General features: G+C 40.4%; 2 protein-coding genes across 5 annotated transcripts in view; one reads left to right on the top strand and one right to left on the bottom strand.

The window, feature by feature from the left end:
- Positions 1-3,769: 3,769 nt before the first annotated feature.
- Positions 3,770-13,221, bottom strand: sub1b (SUB1 regulator of transcription b). 2 transcript variants are annotated; one of them, XM_083672889.1, is made up of 5 exons: positions 13,120-13,221; positions 9,300-9,369; positions 5,887-6,003; positions 5,187-5,295; positions 3,770-4,052 (listed from the first exon to the last, which is right to left on the bottom strand). In XM_083672889.1, the coding sequence occupies exons 2-5, from the start codon at positions 9,366-9,368 to the stop codon at positions 3,973-3,975; spliced, it is 375 nt and encodes a 124-aa protein (XP_083529015.1). In that variant the 5' UTR covers position 9,369; positions 13,120-13,221; the 3' UTR covers positions 3,770-3,972. The 2 variants fall into 2 exon arrangements, with proteins under 2 accessions (XP_083529015.1, XP_083529016.1); XM_083672890.1 differs by having other exon boundaries at positions 9,300-9,372; positions 13,120-13,216.
- A 678-nt stretch (positions 13,222-13,899) lies between these two features.
- zfr (zinc finger RNA binding protein) overlaps positions 13,900-18,270 on the top strand; it is a 34,105-nt gene continuing 29,734 nt past the window's right edge. For all 3 annotated transcript variants that reach the window (XR_014554327.1, XM_083674145.1, XM_083674144.1), the window contains exons 1-2: positions 13,900-13,971; positions 14,192-14,273. Coding sequence is in view for 2 of the 3 variants with exons in the window: in XM_083674145.1 (XP_083530271.1) it covers positions 13,902-13,971; positions 14,192-14,273 (152 nt within the window). In the remaining variant the exon portion in view is untranslated. The remainder of the gene's footprint in view (positions 13,972-14,191; positions 14,274-18,270) is intronic.

Here is an 18,270-nt window from a genome sequence, read left to right as displayed (position 1 = left end):
CATCTTGTGGGATCAATGCCACAAAGAATTGAGGCTGGTTTGAGAGCAAAGGGAGGCCCTACCCAGTATTAGTATAGTGTTCCTAATAAAGTGTTCGGTGAGTGTAGATGTAGTGATAGTAGAAGCTGTTGTAATAGTAGTGCCAGAATTAGTGAATTAATAGACTTTATATTAATTCACTGCTACTTCCCCCATTGATGAAGTCATGTGTGTGTTGTGATTTACTGTAGAATGTCAGTATGGCTTACTGTAGGTCTTCAACACCAGATGGTGAGAAGTTAGAAAAACTAGCTTGTCTGACACGGCATTAGTGGATTGATGTGGTCAGGCTATCCATCACACTAACACCTCAGACCTGGGGGAGGCAGGAATCTGACACACCAGTGTGACACAGAGGCTTGTTCAGTGCTTCCTGTCACAGTAAATTCCACACTTGTCCACATTAAACAGTCACATGATATCTAATTCATCCAATGCAAACCAATGTGGGGTCAATTAATGTATAGCATCATCCTCTTTCACAGCAACGATTTGGCCTTGTTTTTTTCTAATATAGACATTCTTTTAACCAGACTCCCTGAGGCTAAGTCTGATCAAACAGAATCTTCCATAGGCTGCCTTCTGAACTTGTCCGCCTCAAGTCCTGGTGGTGATCATTAGACAAACTCAAACAGCATCTCATCAGACCCTTTTTCTGTTGAATCCTTGACAGCTTTTTAAATTATCAATTCTCATCAATTGTAAATGAAAGTTGGTTTTGATCTATCTCCACTTTTTATGGCTTTTACACTTATCTGACCTCTGTAGAATCCTTTTTTATTCTAGATTGGTTACATTGTATGGGAAGAATGATTGTCGGCCTACATTATTCTGCCAACAAGCTTGAATAATCACTGTTAACTTTAAGGAATCTCATTCACCGAGACGTATCCAACACCTATAAATGGATCATGCTGTAGCCGTCAAAAAAAGGTTCCTTTTTCTTACCACTGACAAGCCAAAGATAAACGATTCCATCTCCTTTCTGCAAAGCAGTGGTGATTTCTAGGCTGTAAACTTTCGGATATCATTTGTCCATCGCTAAGATAATAAAAGTTCAGACAAATTGGCCGGCTCCGGCGGCAAGTTAATAACACGAGTCGGCCCTGCCAATACCATCTCCGTCACGGACAGGAAACTCAAGACGCCCCATAATCAATATGCGCTTCACATCTCAATGGAGGAACACATTCCTTCCAGGAAACGGGATCCTTTATATTAGCCACTGTGGCGTAAAACAACAGAGACATCCATCAAATCAGAAACAGAGGTTTTTTTTCACACCTCCTTTATTCATTCCTTTCTTTCTCTACATCCGTGAATGTCAGTTGGACACAAACAATAAGAGATGAGCTTCCTCTTCTCCAAGCAGTTTCACATGTCGGGAAAACAAACCTGAACCTGAGTTTGAGGTAGCAAACACCAGCGATGGAATCCTGGGGCTCAAGTGACAAAGAGCTGCTTCGGTTCCAACAACCACAGCCGTTGATGTTCGGGGGCGCGACGGTCGGCCTTATTTCAGGGCCTTCAAATGGAAGCAGATGTCGGGGCTTTTTCAGCTTCGGAGGCATCAGTGACCCGTCTCGCCTCGCTCTCTCTCTTTATTTTTGGTTCCAGGATACACTTTGCATGCCTCGATCCATAAAACCATCAAAGTATAGGCCTAAAGGTTTCTTTTGAATGAGAAATGCCGTGTTTCCTGAAAACCCACCTTTCCTGGCTGGGCCCTGCCTTGTTCCCAGGTGCAGGCTGCATGCGGACGGGCACTCCAAACCACTTCCAGCATTAAGGGAGTATCCCTTTTTTAGAAGATGGATTTAAGGGGACACGCCTTGCGTGTGCAACAAAAATTATTTTGACGGCTGAAATGATTCAACAGATGTTACGAGTGGAAACAAATGATTCTCTTCTTGTAAGAGTGTGAAAATCATGATCATTTCTGAAATGGCAGCCTAATAAATGCATTGTGTAGGATGTGATTGAATTTGCAGCATTGTGCATCACATATAACCATTCTGTAGCTTACAAGCAACAAACTTACCATGACTTGAGGTCTTTCATTCTCAATCCACAAAATCATCAAAGTTCTTTTCATAAGACTGAATGTATATTAGCCTTCTCTTAGGCCACATGGGAAGCAGTGTCTGAGCAACTGTTGCTCTGAACAGTGACAATTACCTCTAGAGTGAATGAGCACATTGAAATTCCTTAAATGGAAAAGATAAGCCTAACATCTTCCATGAGTTCATTAGACTAAGGTACCAAGTATTCTCTGATTTGTCTCTTTAAACATTGTTTTGACAGAGCATCTCCAGACATCTGATATGGCGTGATAGTAGTCACCAAGTAGTAATTGGTCCTGATTTAATTTACCCTCTTGAGACAAAGACGCTAGCCTGACTAATAAGCCATACCATTTAGCTATTGCTAGCGAGATACATGGATAACTATTCTGGGTCCTTTGAAGTAGTCTGCACAATATGTAATGAAGGGACTCTATACCTAGCTTCAAGCTGGTTGGAATAAAATATTTTAAAATTGAATCTATCATGTCTGAATCTATCATTTTTTTTTTTTTTTTTTTTACATTGCTCGCCAATTTAGTCGTTACACTGCTCACCAATTTAGTCGTTAATCTGTAATTTGAAAAAACAACAAACAGTCGATTTGGCCACATAAAACTGAGGGACGGGGTTGGAAAAGTGCTTCCACTCTCAAATTCACAGACTCATTGACAGAACTGGATGCAAGACTAACAGTCTGTGATATCAGCATGGTAGTTTTAAGCATATTTTGAAGCTATAAAAAAAAGTATTTAAAAAAAAAAAAAAGTAAAAGTTTGTTTACATTCCTGTTGTTTATAAACAATGGAGTAAAACAGCCTTATATTTTGGGTTATGATAGGGCATCTCTAAGTAATATTCTTCAAGAATCAATGGGTACATATCAAATAAATCTATATATCCAAAAACAGCTTTAATGAATTACGGATTATGGCTATTGCTAAGTGTTAACCATTCAGTGTGCTCCACAACCACTAAAGCAGCCATCTTCTTCACATCCACAGGGACTAGCTGGCTGAAGTACCATTGATCTGTCACCCAGGTAACAAAGACTCTCCAAAAACAAAAACAATATATAGACAACTGGCGCCATCTAGTGATTGGGCAGTCTGTCTCTCAAATACAGTGTAGAGATTCTCAGCATTAATTCAATCGGGTTTTTTTTTCAGATTGAGTTCACTATTTAGAAAGTATAACATTGTTTAAACATACTCCCCCTATTTCAGGGCTTGAAAAGTATTGGATAATCATATAATGCCCAAATAAAATACTCATGTATAGTATTTGGGTCACAATCCTTTGCATGCAATAACTGTCTGAAGTCTCAGACAAATTGACCCCACCAGACACTGTAACCATCTTCAGTTGTTGTTTGTTTTGAGATCGTTTTGCCTAAAATCTGATAATCAGGAAATGAAATTCATGTTCAATTGGATTTAAATCAGAAGACTGACTTGGCCAGTCAATAACTTCACACTTTTTGGCCCTGACAAATTCCCTAGTTGCTATGGCAGCATGTTTAGGGTCATTGTTTTACCTAATGGACACTATGAAACAGGTACTTGGCGTATTGGTCTTATGCCTGTACACAGTCTTATTGTACCTTTTGAAACATAATATCCAGAGAAATAAAAAAGAGGACACACTTATGGAACAAACAATTTAAGAGCCTTATTGGTCTTTATTACGCATTTTAATACAAAGAATGATTCAACCATACCCACAAAATATAATCTCACTCACACATTTCAAAGACACCATTAACACCAGTATCACACTGCACAAATTACACAGCACATGCAAAAAAGACAAGTAGTAAATAACTCAGTCCTTTTAAAAAACTGATTTTGTTTTTTTCATGTGAGGGTGCTCATATTCTCTTTACTGCATTGTCGACCTCTGAGATCTGATCCTTCAACTGGCTCCATTGTTCTGGGTTTAAGGAAATACCTTAAAGTAATTTGAAAAAGACACACTTTAATAAATGGTGTGACGCAGTGAATACAGTAAGAATGGTCAAGATGAAATGTAACTTTTCACTCAATTTAAAATTGATTAAATAGATGTTTTTGCCATCAATCCACATACAATACCCCATAATGACAAAGCAAAAACACGTTTTTAAGAAATGTCTGCAAATGTATCACAATTGAAATACAGAAATACCTCATTTACAGAAGTATTCAGACCCTTTGCTATGACAACAATTTTCTCAAATGCAAAAAGGTCACCAACAATTTACTCAATAAGTTGATCTCAATGTAAGAATAATAGTTCATGTGATTTTGGAATTAATATATTTGTTTTTATAGGGTCTGATTTGCATAGGAATCAATTACACACTGTGTGGATCAGGTTGTTATTACAAACTGAGCAAATGGAGAAGAACAAAACTGCTCAGGAATGCTACCCTGAGGCCTGGGGAGACTAACAACAATCTACAAAAGTTGAATGGCGGAGAGGAAAAACACAGTTGATGATCTATAACCAAGTGGCCCCTTAATGGAAAATAATCTCTCACATCCATAATTGGGTTTGCAACAATGAATTCAAGTGGCACAGCAAAAAAAGTGCGTGGAAATGTGTTTATTTGGTTTTACTACAACGCATTAAGTTTAGTGCAAATCCAGCACATGCAATGCAGTTTCCATACCATCCCTCGTGTGAAGAATAGTGGTAGCTGCATTGCATTAGTTAGAAAACTGGCCTAAGTGAGACTTACTAGTGCCCTCTAGCAACCGAGGTCAGTGTGTTCACAAGGTCAGGTTTAGCCTGCCTTAATTCACTGTGATGCACAAATGAAGCGTGCACAATTGCTGCATCGTCACACACAATATATTTGACTCCATCTGTACCAGAGTGATGGCAAGGGGAGAAACAAATACCGACAAATACTTTTGGTGCCCTGAAATAGTTGCACTGTGTATAAAAAGTGTACTAACTTAACTATTAACTACATAACCTTATTGTAATTGTCTGACTTCAAATCCAAACTTTTGGAGTGTAGAGCCAAAAGAAGAAAACATGTCCTAATATCACTGTCCTAATAACTATGCAGAGTGAGTGTTCTTTCTGTGTGATTACCTTTCTTGCCTGGTTTCATCTCGCCGTCAGCATTCATATAGTATTCTCGGATGTCAATCAACACCTTGCCTTTAAATTCCCTAACACTGATATATTTCATTTTACCAATCTGAAAAAAAAGGAAATACATTTTCTGTCATTATATCACCGTTTTGATCAAAGATATCAGACATTCACATTTGAGATATTGACTGATTACTTTTAAATGGTGTCTCTCTTTCTTTGTGGTTGTTCTTGCATGAAAAACCCCCCCCCAAAAAACATTACGCCTAACCTAGGCTGTGTTCCTACTATACTGTACTTGTTATACGCTCTAGATAGAGTGCAAGAACGCATTTTGAAAAACAGCCCTAGTCTCTCGACAAGACTCATGCGCACCGCATGCACACACACTTCACCCCCGACTCTGTCAAACACAACTTGGTCATTGGCTATTGAGCAGTCACAAGTGGGTGGGCTGTTGATGTTCAAAATTAAATTACTGACGACCCGAAGTACCAATCACATACATCACAAGCGAGCAAATCCCATTTTGAAATTAAACACTTAAATCGAAGAAGCTGTAAATCCTATGGTACCTGATGAAGTATATACCTCCAGGGTTATTGACTTAAGGAAACTGTTGGACATCTCTGTTGCTAACTAGCTGGCTTAGCGGGTATAACATCATTAGCTGTCCCATGTCTCTGAGAGGACCAACCTGGAACATGTTGTCATGGTTGCCGTCGCCCTTTGAAGAGCCAGCTGGCCGGGAGCTTTCACCACTCTTCTGTTTCTTGGCTGGCTTCTCCGGCACGCTTGGCCTTTTTCTCTTTGCCTGAAATAGAGGGGCAGTGTTCATGTAAGGATGCCAAGTTCTAGTGTTTCTCAACACTCACTCCCAGGATTCAACTGTGCTTGTAGCCTCCCTCTGCCATCCTCGCTGGCTAGCTTGATTGAAGTTATAGCTAGCTGGAGCTACACAACCAAATTGAATAGTGCTTTTTAGAAAGTGCTTAAAAAGTGACCGTAACCTGTTGGATAACAGAAGGCTATTTGACAGTTATCTCCTTTACAGTTCGCCATGACACAAACATTTACATTTATGGCATTTAGCAGACGCCTTTATCCAATGCTGCATTGGATATGCTGCATCCGCGTAGAGGCGGCGGTGCCAGGCGGCCAGCCGAGGTGGAAGAATGGAGTGATTGGGCAGGGGTTTGGGGCTGACCATTGCTTGCAAGTAGGGAGGGGCTGTTCCCTCTGCCGCACGATAGGCGAGTTGCGAGCTGCTAGCCAGTGAAGGGTGCGGAGGAGGGGAGTGACATGGGAGAATTTGGGGAGATTGAACACCAGACGGGCGGCAGCGTTCTGGATGAGCTGCAGAGGCCTGATGGTGGAAGCGGGGAGACCGGTCAAGAGTGCATTGCAGTAGTCAAGGCGAGAGATAAGTGTTTGGACCAAAAGTTTTGCTGCTTCTCTGGTGAAGAATGGACGTATCTTCTAATGTTGTCGAGGAAGAATCTACAGGAGCGTGCTGACGCTGTGATGTTCGCCACACAGGATAAGTGGTTGTCACTTCAGAAAGTAAACAAAGTGGAGATCATACTACAGGGTGGGATGTTTGTACATACTACAGGGCGGTATGTTGCTTTCCATGTCATGTTGGTAGATAGGCTACAATAGATAGATAGTTACAGATAAGCCTATTGCAAACCCTTACTGTTAGCTGGTTTAGGCAGCTAGCGGTGGTGCATCTCTCTGCTGTTTGACAAACGTGTAAAAAACGTATAAAAAATTAACTTCAACTTCTGTCAATAGTAGATTTGTTTATTGTTTTTGTTGATAGAAAGATACTTGAGCAGTGTTTTAGTGGGGGGACGGGCTTTCTTCATGGCAGCCTCCACTCACTTTGGGACACTCCCAAACCACATCAAAGAATCCAGCATGCTCTCTTCCTTCCAACAATCCCTCAAAACACATTTTTAAACTTGCTTTTAGTCTTTAACTATTTTTATTGTTATTTCTACTGACTGTGCTTTTGTTTTACTTTTTATGTATCTATCTATTCTTGTTCTCTCCATGAAATGTAGTGTCTTTGAGTACTGAGAAGAGTGCTATACAAAATAAATGCATTATTATTATTACATTGAGTGGACGAGAGAAGGCTGCTGTTGGTCCCATTGCTTGGTCCTCGTTAAAATAACCTGATATTTAAACCATCCCCACTCTTCATCTCTGCAATTCATGAGCTGCTGTAATAGACTGGCAAAATCATGTTTTTATTCTCTTTTCAAACATCCTTCACAGCTCATGTAAAGTCACCTTTTGGTGGCTTTCGGCAGCACTTCTCACCTTGTGTCTGCTGCAGCAACAGCATTGAGGTAGACCACTGCTGCAATGGCGGTGTGAACCTATTAACTACTTAACAACTTGCAGCGCGCGATTGGTCGGTCTTTTTCTTTCTCAACATCAAGGTAGCAAATCATTTATCGGCAGATAATACTTGTTTTCATGTAGGCTTATGGCCTTCACTTCAGCAGGTGAAAAGTACTGGAGAATCGTTTTGGAACAGCAGCGATTCTACACGTGAAAATGAGCAACAATGTTTTGACTGAGGTTGAATGTATAATGTTATGCTTAGCATCACTCACAGCTTCTTAGGTTGCTATTAGAAGGAAATGACAGGGGTGAATGAATATTAAGAGGGCTGAATAAATATTAAACATTTTGCGTTATAAAACATCATGTAGACCAATGAGCACTGAGATAGTTTTCGCAGTTCCCACCTGGTGCGACCAACATTCTTTTTTACTTGCACAGCCAAGTCAAATGGTCGCACTCTGGAGCCCTGGCATTTCATATCAATAAGAGTTAGTATGATGGTAGCCTCATGGCGCTCAAATATTTTTTCTCTTTGATCACAGAAGGTGATCGCATCAAGAGAAAAGCCCCCTCTGTGTGCAACCGGGACACAGCACTGTAATACAGTGACAACCAGTCTTCATTCCATCACTCTCCTTTTATAGAGGGACGCTACACCATTTGTGGGGGACAACATGTTTACTGTACACTTGTTTACAATTGAATTGTTTATTTGCTTATAATTGCTTACAATTGAGTAAAACAAGCTTATATTTTAGGTTGCGATGGGGTAAAACCGTAAAACTAAGCTCATAATGCATTTCTAAGTAATATTCTTCAACAATGAATGTCTATATATCATTAATTTAAATGTAAAAGAATGTATGTACCAATTACAACCTTTAAAGTACAGATTGTCAGCTTTTATTTGAAGGTATTTGTATAAATATTGGTTTCATCATTTAGAAACAACACTTGTTGTACATAGTCCCGCCCATTTATTTGCACCCAATAACTACCTGAAGTCTGTAAGTCCAACCCACTGACCCTACAAGATGCTGGTTATCTTCTCTGGTGATACTCTGCCAGGCCTGTACTCAAGACATCTTCAGATGGGATGAGTTTGAAGGCAATTGCTTGTACTTGAGCAGACAATATGTTTCTGTACTCTTCAGCAAACATTCTACTGAGGTGGTAAACTGTGGATCTTGGGCAGTTCCTTTTTTCCCCCCACACTTGCCCTCACTCTGGTACATGTTAATCTTCATCTCATCAAGACCTTTTTCCAGAACTCTGCAGGCTCTTTTAGGTATTTTTAGGCCAACTCATGGTTTGCAACCTTACAGTAACCTCTGTAGTTCTGCTGGTGAAGTCTTCTGCAAATGGTAGTCTCTGACACACCCACGCCTACCTTCTGGAGAGTGTTCCTGACCTGTCTGACATTTTTAAAAAAACATTTTTTTACTTCATTATAATTATGATGAGCATTCTTCAGTCATCCACTGCAGAGGTCTTCCTTGGCCTACCAGGCCAGTTGCTGAGCTCACCTTTCTAATCTTGCATAATGAAAATGTCTAAATAGGTTGCTGTATGAACGTTAGGATGTAACCAATGGCTTTGTATAGTGTACTTCAGATATATGCCAGGATCATAGCCATTTTCAACCAATGTGTTAGGGGAGCTAAAGTGAGCGTCAAACTATCAGTTATGACAGGAAGCTATTCAGCTTTGGAAATGTCATGATGAAACCTGGGTAACGGAGGAGCATACCTTGGTCTCCACCTCACTGTCAGAGTCACTTCCAGAAGTGGTCGACAACACTTCCTTTGATTTAGGCATTCTGCTGAGAAGGGAAGAATATATTAGATCGTACAAAATGCAACACTGCCACCACATGGCCAACGAGCAATAGGCCTATATGTATGCTCTTTACTGTATACAACACCTTTGACATCAATCAGGGTTAGCTCAAATCAATGTGTATATCGTGGGTCACCTGCAAATTCCTAAATTCTGATACCAAACTGAATTTAGTCCAGTTAAAACAGGCCTTTTCAGTAAGTATTCTATAGCAAAATTGTTTTTGATGGGCAGCAGCCACCAACTCTGCTAGACAGCAATGTTGGTGCATGGACACATTTGGGGCTCCGACAAGTATTGTCGTAATGGCTTGCCGGAGTGTTCGACATAAAAGGAACATTACACTGATTGTCACCACGACTTAACAGCAAGTTATTAGTGGTTTGTGGTTGGTGTTGTCTAAATAGCCAGGAAATACAACAAATATTTCAGCAAATAAGCTAGAAAATAACCTTAAATAAATCAGACCAGGAAGTAAAATGACTGTTTTAGCGGGTCCTTTGTTATGTGATTCCTATCTATTGCTTTTTTTCTGTTATCCACATACACTGCCTATTAATAATTTCCAAAGGTACTCATGCTTAGTATTTGGTCGACAATCCTTTGCATGCAATAACTGCCTGAAGTCATTGACCCCCCCAGATGCTGGCTCTGCCAGGCCTGTACTGCAGCCATCTTCAGTTGTTTTTTGTTTTTGGACATTTTTTCCTAAAATCTTATCATCGGGAAATGAAATGCATGTTTAATTGAATTTAAATCTGAAGATTGACATGGCCAGTCAAGAACTTTCCGCTTATTGGCCCTGAAAATCTTTTGCTATGGCAGTATGTTTGGGGTCATTGTCTTACTGTATGATGAAGATTAATTTGGAGGCATTTGCTTGATGTTTCTGTACACTTCAGCACACATTCTGCAGCTGCTGTCAGCAATAACAATCAATTAAGACAAGTTAGTCAGTTCTTGTGACAGCTATACATGCCCAAACATAACACCCCGTGCACCATGTTTCACAGGATGAGGTGGTATGCTGTAAGTCTTGAGCAGATCCTTTTTTCTCCAAACTTTCCTCTTGCAATCACTCTGGTACATGATAATATTCATCTTATCTGTCCACAACACCTTTTTCCAGACCTCTGCAGGCTTTTTAGGTACGCTTTTAGCTAACTAACCTGTTGGATAACTAGTGGTTTGCACTTTGCAGTGAAGCCTTTGTAGTTCAGCTGGTGACATATTCTGCGGATGGTAGTCTCTGACACATTCACACCTATCTACTAGAGAGTGTTCCTGATCTCTGGGAGAGTTTTTTTTCTTAATTATAGCGAGCATTCTTCAGTCATCCACTGTAGAAGTCTTCCTTGGCCTACCAGCCCGTTTGCGATTGCTGAGCCACCAGTGCTTTCATTCTTTTTTAATAATGTTCCAAACTGTTGATTTTGGTAAGTATGTTTCAGATTTTTCTGATATTTCAGCCTCATAATGGCTTCCTAGACTTTCATTGACGTCTCTTTGGTCCTCATGTTGACAGACACCAATAGCTGACTCCAAAGTAAAACGTAAAGGCTAGAATCAATACTAGACATTGACAGCCCTCTTATGCCTACACAAATTACGTGACAGAACACACCTGACTAACCAGAAACACCTATCAAGACATTTTTCTAATACTTTTGGTGCCTTGAAATAGGGGGACTATGTATAAAAGGGGGTGGAATTTCTAAATGGTGAAACCAGTCTGAAAAAATAAAACTTAAGAATTAAAGCTGAGAATCTCGACTTTAACCTCAAAGTAATTTGATTTCAAATCTAAACTGTTGGGAGTCTTCTTTTTTTTTTAATGTGCTTATTTAAGGGTTTTTCATTGTTGTTATTCTTTTCTCAGTTTTTTCTCCATTCATTCTTTTGTAGATTTCCATTTTTCCCCTCTGCTTTTATTTCATATTTCAATTTGTGATTCTGTCTGTCTGTTTCTAGCCTTCTATACTTGTTCTTACAGGGCTCTTCTGTAAAAGAGACTCAGGTCTCAGTAAGATTTCGCCTGTATAATTAAAAATATATCCTACCAGCCTGCTACGGGGTGTGATGTTATGTGTCGTGATTACCCACAAATAACAACTCAGGGTAAAATCCTCAAACTAGCGATACCTAACTTTTGATCTATAGAATGCATTTGGAAGCTGTTTTTACATGCCCACACTTTTGTAAGGTGATCTGAATAACGATTTTGAGGTTAAAAATCTGTGAGGTGTCCCTTTAATTCAAACAAATGAAATGTATACTCAAAGCCACGGTGGAAAACTCCAAACATGGCACTGCATCTCAATTGCATTTCTGCTTCTTTGGTTTCAATTATGGCGTTTAGCCAATCACCCTCTAGTTTAGCTGCACACAGGAAATGCACCTGAGCTGCAGAGTGCCATGTTTGGAGTTTTCCACCGCGGCTTCAGGTATAACGTTTGTTTGTATGGATATTAAGCTGCCAATTGTTGTATGTTGTATGTGTATGTTATGTGTGATACCCCTATGTCTGTATGCTACTTGGAACCTGAATTTCCCCCTGGGATAAATAAAGTTTCTATCTATCTATCTATCATCAATTGCTTATTTCATGGATGAATGAATATCTCAGATGGTGAATACATGGATACTTGATGTAGAACCAGATAAGGGCACTCATAGCTGATTTAAGTCGAACGGTCTGGCAAGCCATTACGATGATACTCATCTCATGAAGTTATATGAAGTGTTGTGTCCGAGCACCACCCATGGCCATTGTCCAGAGCCACCTGCAGTGTCACTGTCAACAATGGTTTCTGACAACATCCCTGCTCCTGAAAAATGCTGGCCTACATGATTTACCAGACTGAATGTCAACCTCAGCGTCTAGGGAACAGGCCTAAAGCATGTTAATATAGAGGTACATATTGTTCTTGAAATTGTTACACATACAGAATCAAATTGAGTTCTACCATTTCTAAGCAATTCACTAGAGCTAGCTAGCCTGATCATGATGATGGTAGTAGTTGTCCTGACTACAAAGTAACTAAACAATGTTGTAGTCAATGAGCCACTGCTCACTGGGCACAAGGCAGCATAGTCCATCCCTGGTGAGAGAGAGGACCTTGCTCTGTTACAGCAGGGTTATGGTTCAAGCCCCACTCTGGCTGCCAAGTCCCCTTAGTGGGAGCAGAACTCAGTAGTCGACCTGTTGTAAGAGCACTGTTTGCAATAGGGTTCAGTTGGTCCCACAATATGCCTACACAACACTGACTGCAGGAACTATGTGGTCTCATTCTAATGGTACTAATGAAATTGCACCTCTCAATCGTTTAAGTGAACGTGCTGAGTAGATAGCTGCTAGCTAAGTAGCCTTGTCATACTTTGTCCATCATCAACACCAACTTTATATGGTGTGGCCTATACATCCGTACTACAATTGTAATGTGATAATATGCATCCCGACAAATATGTATGAGCTGCAATCAAGCAGCAGAATTTGCTGGTTTGGTTTAACATGCATGGGGTAGACAGGTACTAGCTCGCTAGTAGGTAACAAACACAAACATGTTTTCCTTGCACTTGTCTGCCCCCTGGCTTGATAGCTTTAGCAAAGTCTCCAGAACAGATAGAACAAAGGCTAGGCTCCGTAGGCTAGCACCATTATTTAGCTACAGACTAGATTAGATCTGCCTAACGAATGGCATTTATATCCAAGGATAGAAAACAGTCTTACATGGGGTCTAATGCTGCAGCAGGGTCGGTTGATGTGTGCGGCGGGTAGCGTGGAGATGCTGGTGTTGAAGATGACGATGATGATGAGCCCCAGCACTCTGGTTGGTCGCTAAGTGCATTGTGGGAAGTGAAGTTTCCCCGTTTGCGCAGGCGAGCGCAAAACTCTATAGGCGCGCTCCTCAAGCCCTCTGGTGGAGAACATTGTTGTTTATGTTTTTGTTGTCATAGGAGACTTTACAAACAAATTACGTAGCTTAAACTCGTGTTTTTGTAATGCTGCTCTCACGTAATGTCATACTTTACTTTACGTGAGAGCAGCATACTACATTTCAATGTGACCAGGGTCCACCATCCTGCAAACTCCTTGAGAATCAATGGCTGCTCAGCCTTTATTCCTTTACTGTCAAATCCCAGTTGCAAACACAAAACACACACTTCACAAGTATCTCATTATCACTGTAGTTCCAAATGTCGCACTTGATAATGTTGACAGAAATGTTCATGTAATGTATTTGGCTATATCTATAAGTGTAAATTCTCGTCCATTGTATTTTTGAGGGACAGAACACTAGTGAAAGAACACTAACCGAAAATGTGTGTAATTTATCAAATAATATTGCTGGCCATTTATTACAGATATTGATATATTTTATATCAATCAAAATTATATTGACCTTGACAGAAATATCACAAGAACGACAATACCCATGTATTACTACGTTACCACGCATGCGCTACAGCGGCACTTCCTGCTTCGAACTTCCCATATAAATAGGAAGGGTTATGAGTCAGAGTTCGTCAGAGAATAGGAACCAAATGATTCCCATATGCCCAGTGGTCTCCTTCACCTATGGTAAGTAAATGTTCAAAAACAGGAATATTTCATTCCAATCGTGACCAAGACTTTCAGATTATGATTTGTAATAATACATTGAAGTCGTATGTGTCCTTGAGGTCACCTCTCAGCTTGTTTCAGCAATGCGGGGGTCTTCCCTGTAGCTAGCTAACAGTAGCTAGCCAGCCAGCGCTAGCCTAGCGTTTACCCTCGATGTCTCTTGTCTGTCCCTCTGCAGTGCCCAGCCGGCTTGGTGAAGATGCCAAAATGGCTACCGGCAACTACTTTGGATTTACCCACGGTGCTGCTGCGCAGTACAGGTAAGACAAGATCCAACGCAAAAGATGAGGGAGGTTTTGCATTGACAGCAGTGTGTGGTCCATCACCTCACGACCCTTGTTAATGATAATCCTGACGACGGTGTGATACTCGTAGGTTGCTATTGTGTTCCATGTTGGGGGAGGGGGCGGCAGGGGCTGGTAACTATGCAGCAGTTCTACCAATGTGGCCAACTGTAGATACGTGAAGTGTTGGAATATGTAGCTGGCTGTCAAATCAGGACATATGGCTGGATAACTATATCGCTAGGCAAGAGCTATTTTTTCCAATCTACTTTGCAAACAAATTGGTGTTCAGTGTGTCCTGGCCGCAACTGAACATTTGCCTTCAAAATGAAATTGCTCTTACTTTAGCTAGTCGCGAAGTAATAGTGGAACAAAGTGTCACTCATGTTGTGCTTATGTTGCAAGGAAAAGCTCAGATTTTCAATACCATTCCGAATTGGCCTCGAAGTGTACGTTGTCCGTTCCTGAACTGAAAATGCAGTAAAATTCGATACGTTTTGCCCATTCCGGCTGCAAATTGGACAGTATTTCAGTAGAATACGTTCTACCTGTTACATATTCTAGTGTTTCACGGCATAATGCTAACTCCAGTAAAGACCAGTCTACGAAAATGTAATTTAGTCAATATGGAATGGACAGATGATGCACGATTGTTGATAATCAATAAATGATCTCCCTAGTCGACTTGGAGAACTGATCAGCAGCCATTTGTCAAGGACTCCTTGGTGTTCTCCAAGAAGGAAGGCATTTGTAAAATGTTGTTATGGTGACGTATTGATTTAAAATGCACAGGTACATTGTGTTGTGTAGAAAGTAATTGTTTTCATGATGCAGAAGCGCACACACACATTCTCATTTATAATGCAGCATGATGCACATCACTCAGTACTTTCAGAACATACTTTGATTAATAGGGTTATTTGTGATGCCAATGCATCATTATCTTATTACTGTATTGTGATATAAATATTAATTGAACAATAGTATTTCAGTTGACATTGGTGACACCTTTTGTTGTATTTAACTGTAAACACACCATACTATTTACTCAAAACAACCATTATTGTTTCTTTCCTAGTTAGAACTGGTGTAACCACCACCAGGGTACTATAGGTAGTGGTGTGTTGTACTTAGCAGTCTTTTATCAAGGACATTATGTTCAGTTATTGCTAAAGCAGCTGTTAGATGCATGTGAAGGGGATAATTTTCTTTTGATGCAAGTACTTGGAAGTGTTTTTGAAATGCATGGCAAGCACATTTCCTGCAGCTTAAAGCTCATTCATGGGAAGCCAAGGCTATTCTTCGTGGCATTAACAGTCAGGGCATGCCACTTTCTGCTCTGTCAGCTGCCTTGCCCATGGACAAAAACGCCACTTTCACCTCCCTCTGAAGCCTCCATCAGTTATCAGTGGGGTCCACAGTGTGACAGAAATGAGGAATTTTAAAATTATTCCACTTTGGGAGAGAGGAGAATTAGCTTTGGGGATGTTGACGATAGCAGGGATGTGATTTGGATTTGAGCTAGACTTTTCAAGTTGATGGCAGTATATTTGTGAACAGAAGGAGATGGCCCTGAGCTTTCAAATTGTGGTTGCAGTTCAAATAACGAAATTCTCGTCACTGCATGGCTTTTTTTGCAGTTGTCTGTGTTGGTGCTGATCTTTGAAACAAAGTATTTAACCCTTGTGTGATAAAAAAAAAAAAAAAGTGTTGTGTCGTCCCCCCAGGTCAAACAAAACACTTGCGCTTATCGGGTGTAAGTACAGTGTATTGAGCGGATAGGCCCAATACGGGAATCTATCCAGAGAAGTAATTAGCTTTATTTGTAGCCTAATAGAAGCTGCTAAACCGAATCAGAACAGACACTAGTTAGTAAGACTAGTCAGAAGCTGCTTTTTTACAGCCAACTTCAGAGTAACGGCTGACTGTCGGGAGGCAGGAGCAGCAGAGATGTGATCTGTGTGCGCACAGGGGCCGAGAGCAGATGAGAGGTTTTGGCTCTGCCATCAGATCACTTAATATTGTCCCCCACCAATGACATCTAAGGAGGGACTATGAAACGGTCTCTGTCCGTTCGTATGTCACAAGGTTTTCCTCCGACACCACTGGGACAATTTTTATGAAACTTGGATGAATGATGGGTCTTGCCATACAGATATGATATTTTAGTAAATTACACTGGTCCAATTTTGACAACTACAGGAAAAATGCATCTCGCCATAGAGATTATTTAGGAGTTTTGAGATAATTAAACGCGTCGTCATAGGGTGCGAAGTGGAGAGCTAGGAGTGTAGCATAATGCCGTAGGCATATAGCATTATGAATTTGGGAACAATATTTTGAGAAGTCAATGCTAAACTGTAAGAGGCAAGTTATATATTATATAAATAATGAATCAAATAAGCACTACACATTACGGTAACTTTTCAGTCTGGCTACAAATGCAGCTGTAGAAGTGTAGCCTAATGCAGTAGGCTTATGGCCTAATGAATTTGAGTAATATTTTTGTGAGAAGTTATGCAACATAATTTATTACCAAAACATGGCCTATACCAATATGGAAACTAGAGTTGTGTAACCTAGGTTTATAGCCATTTGTATTTGGGAAACAGCACTGTAAAAAGCACTGTAAAAAGTTTATGAATTTTAGTCTTGCTTCATTCACAGGCTTCTCCATCATTCTCCTTTTATAGAGGGGCGCTACATCATTCATGGGGATAACATGTTTACTGTACACTTGTTATGTATTGGAATCAATGAATATAAGCTGGTAGCCTATTGCATTGGGTGACAACATTATTACTTGCCATTTAACTTCATCCCCAGGCTATTGCGCACAGCACATTTAAGCCTGGAATAACAATGACTCAAACCTGGCCTTAGAGGGAGTGAATTTACTGATTTGAAGTATTTTGTTATTATTTGATCTCAGTGAATCACACAACTGCGAGCCGTATCTCCAAATCAGAAACGTTAGGGGTGCTAGTGCTCTGGGAGATGATTGATACGAAGTAAAGCCAATGGCTATGCATTGTCGTTTACGGTGCTGTTTTTGTTGGCTTAATAAAGGCCAAGTTTGACGCGTTGGTACACCAGACCTTTGGCACATTTAGGCGAAAGTGTCTGGGAACGGGACTACTTGCCTTTGTTGTAGAGAGGATGAGGGACTTCGTTTTGGGGTCCGGTTAGATATTACAGCCTTTAGGTGAACGAATGCATCAGGGTCAAAATATTTCCTGCTGTAAAGGTCTGGGCACCCCCTCCAAAGCTGCAGCCTAGACATGCATGCGTGAGGCAAACATATTGGCCATTAATACCCAGAAATGGAGGGGACACAGGTTTTAATTTCAACACTGACTGAGCTTTGACACAACCAATCTAGCTTATCTACATTGCAAAAATAATAGCTAACATGTTTAGAATTTACAGTTTTTATAATATTATATATAATAATAGATTTCTTGTTAAATGTATTAAGTAAATGTAGGACTGTGCTTCATTGAACAAGAAGTTGAACCAAAAAAGATGTGAAGGGCTTTGAGCCTATTTGAAACTATGGTAAAGCCAATAGCAGCAATCAGACCTCTGGGTGCGCTTGGCTTTATAGGAGGAATACTGATGGCACTTGTTCAGTCACTGTGACAAATAATGTCCCTCCTTAGGTGCATTAAGTAACTGAAAGGGTTGAGGTCACCACCATATGACAGTGTCTAACCTAAAGGTGTTATTATTCTTATGTGCTAAATTTTGCACTGAGAGGAAGCTGGCAAAGTAAGCATTTCATTGTCCAATTTAAAACTGTATCCTGTGCATATGACCAATAAACTTTGTCTTGACTTGAACAATTTCAATTGTTTTGCTACCATCTATCTATCGAACTGTCTCCATCTCCTCCCTCCAACACATGCTCTCTCCCTCAGAATGCAGAGCTCTTTGATGCTCCAGCCTTGGCAATAGTATGAAATAGTATTGC

The sequence above is a fragment of the Argentina silus genome (assembly GCF_951799395.1).
Source record: "Argentina silus genome assembly, chromosome: 7".
NCBI classification, from domain to species: domain Eukaryota; kingdom Metazoa; phylum Chordata; class Actinopteri; order Argentiniformes; family Argentinidae; genus Argentina; species Argentina silus.
This window is presented reverse-complemented; position numbering and strand designations above follow the sequence as displayed.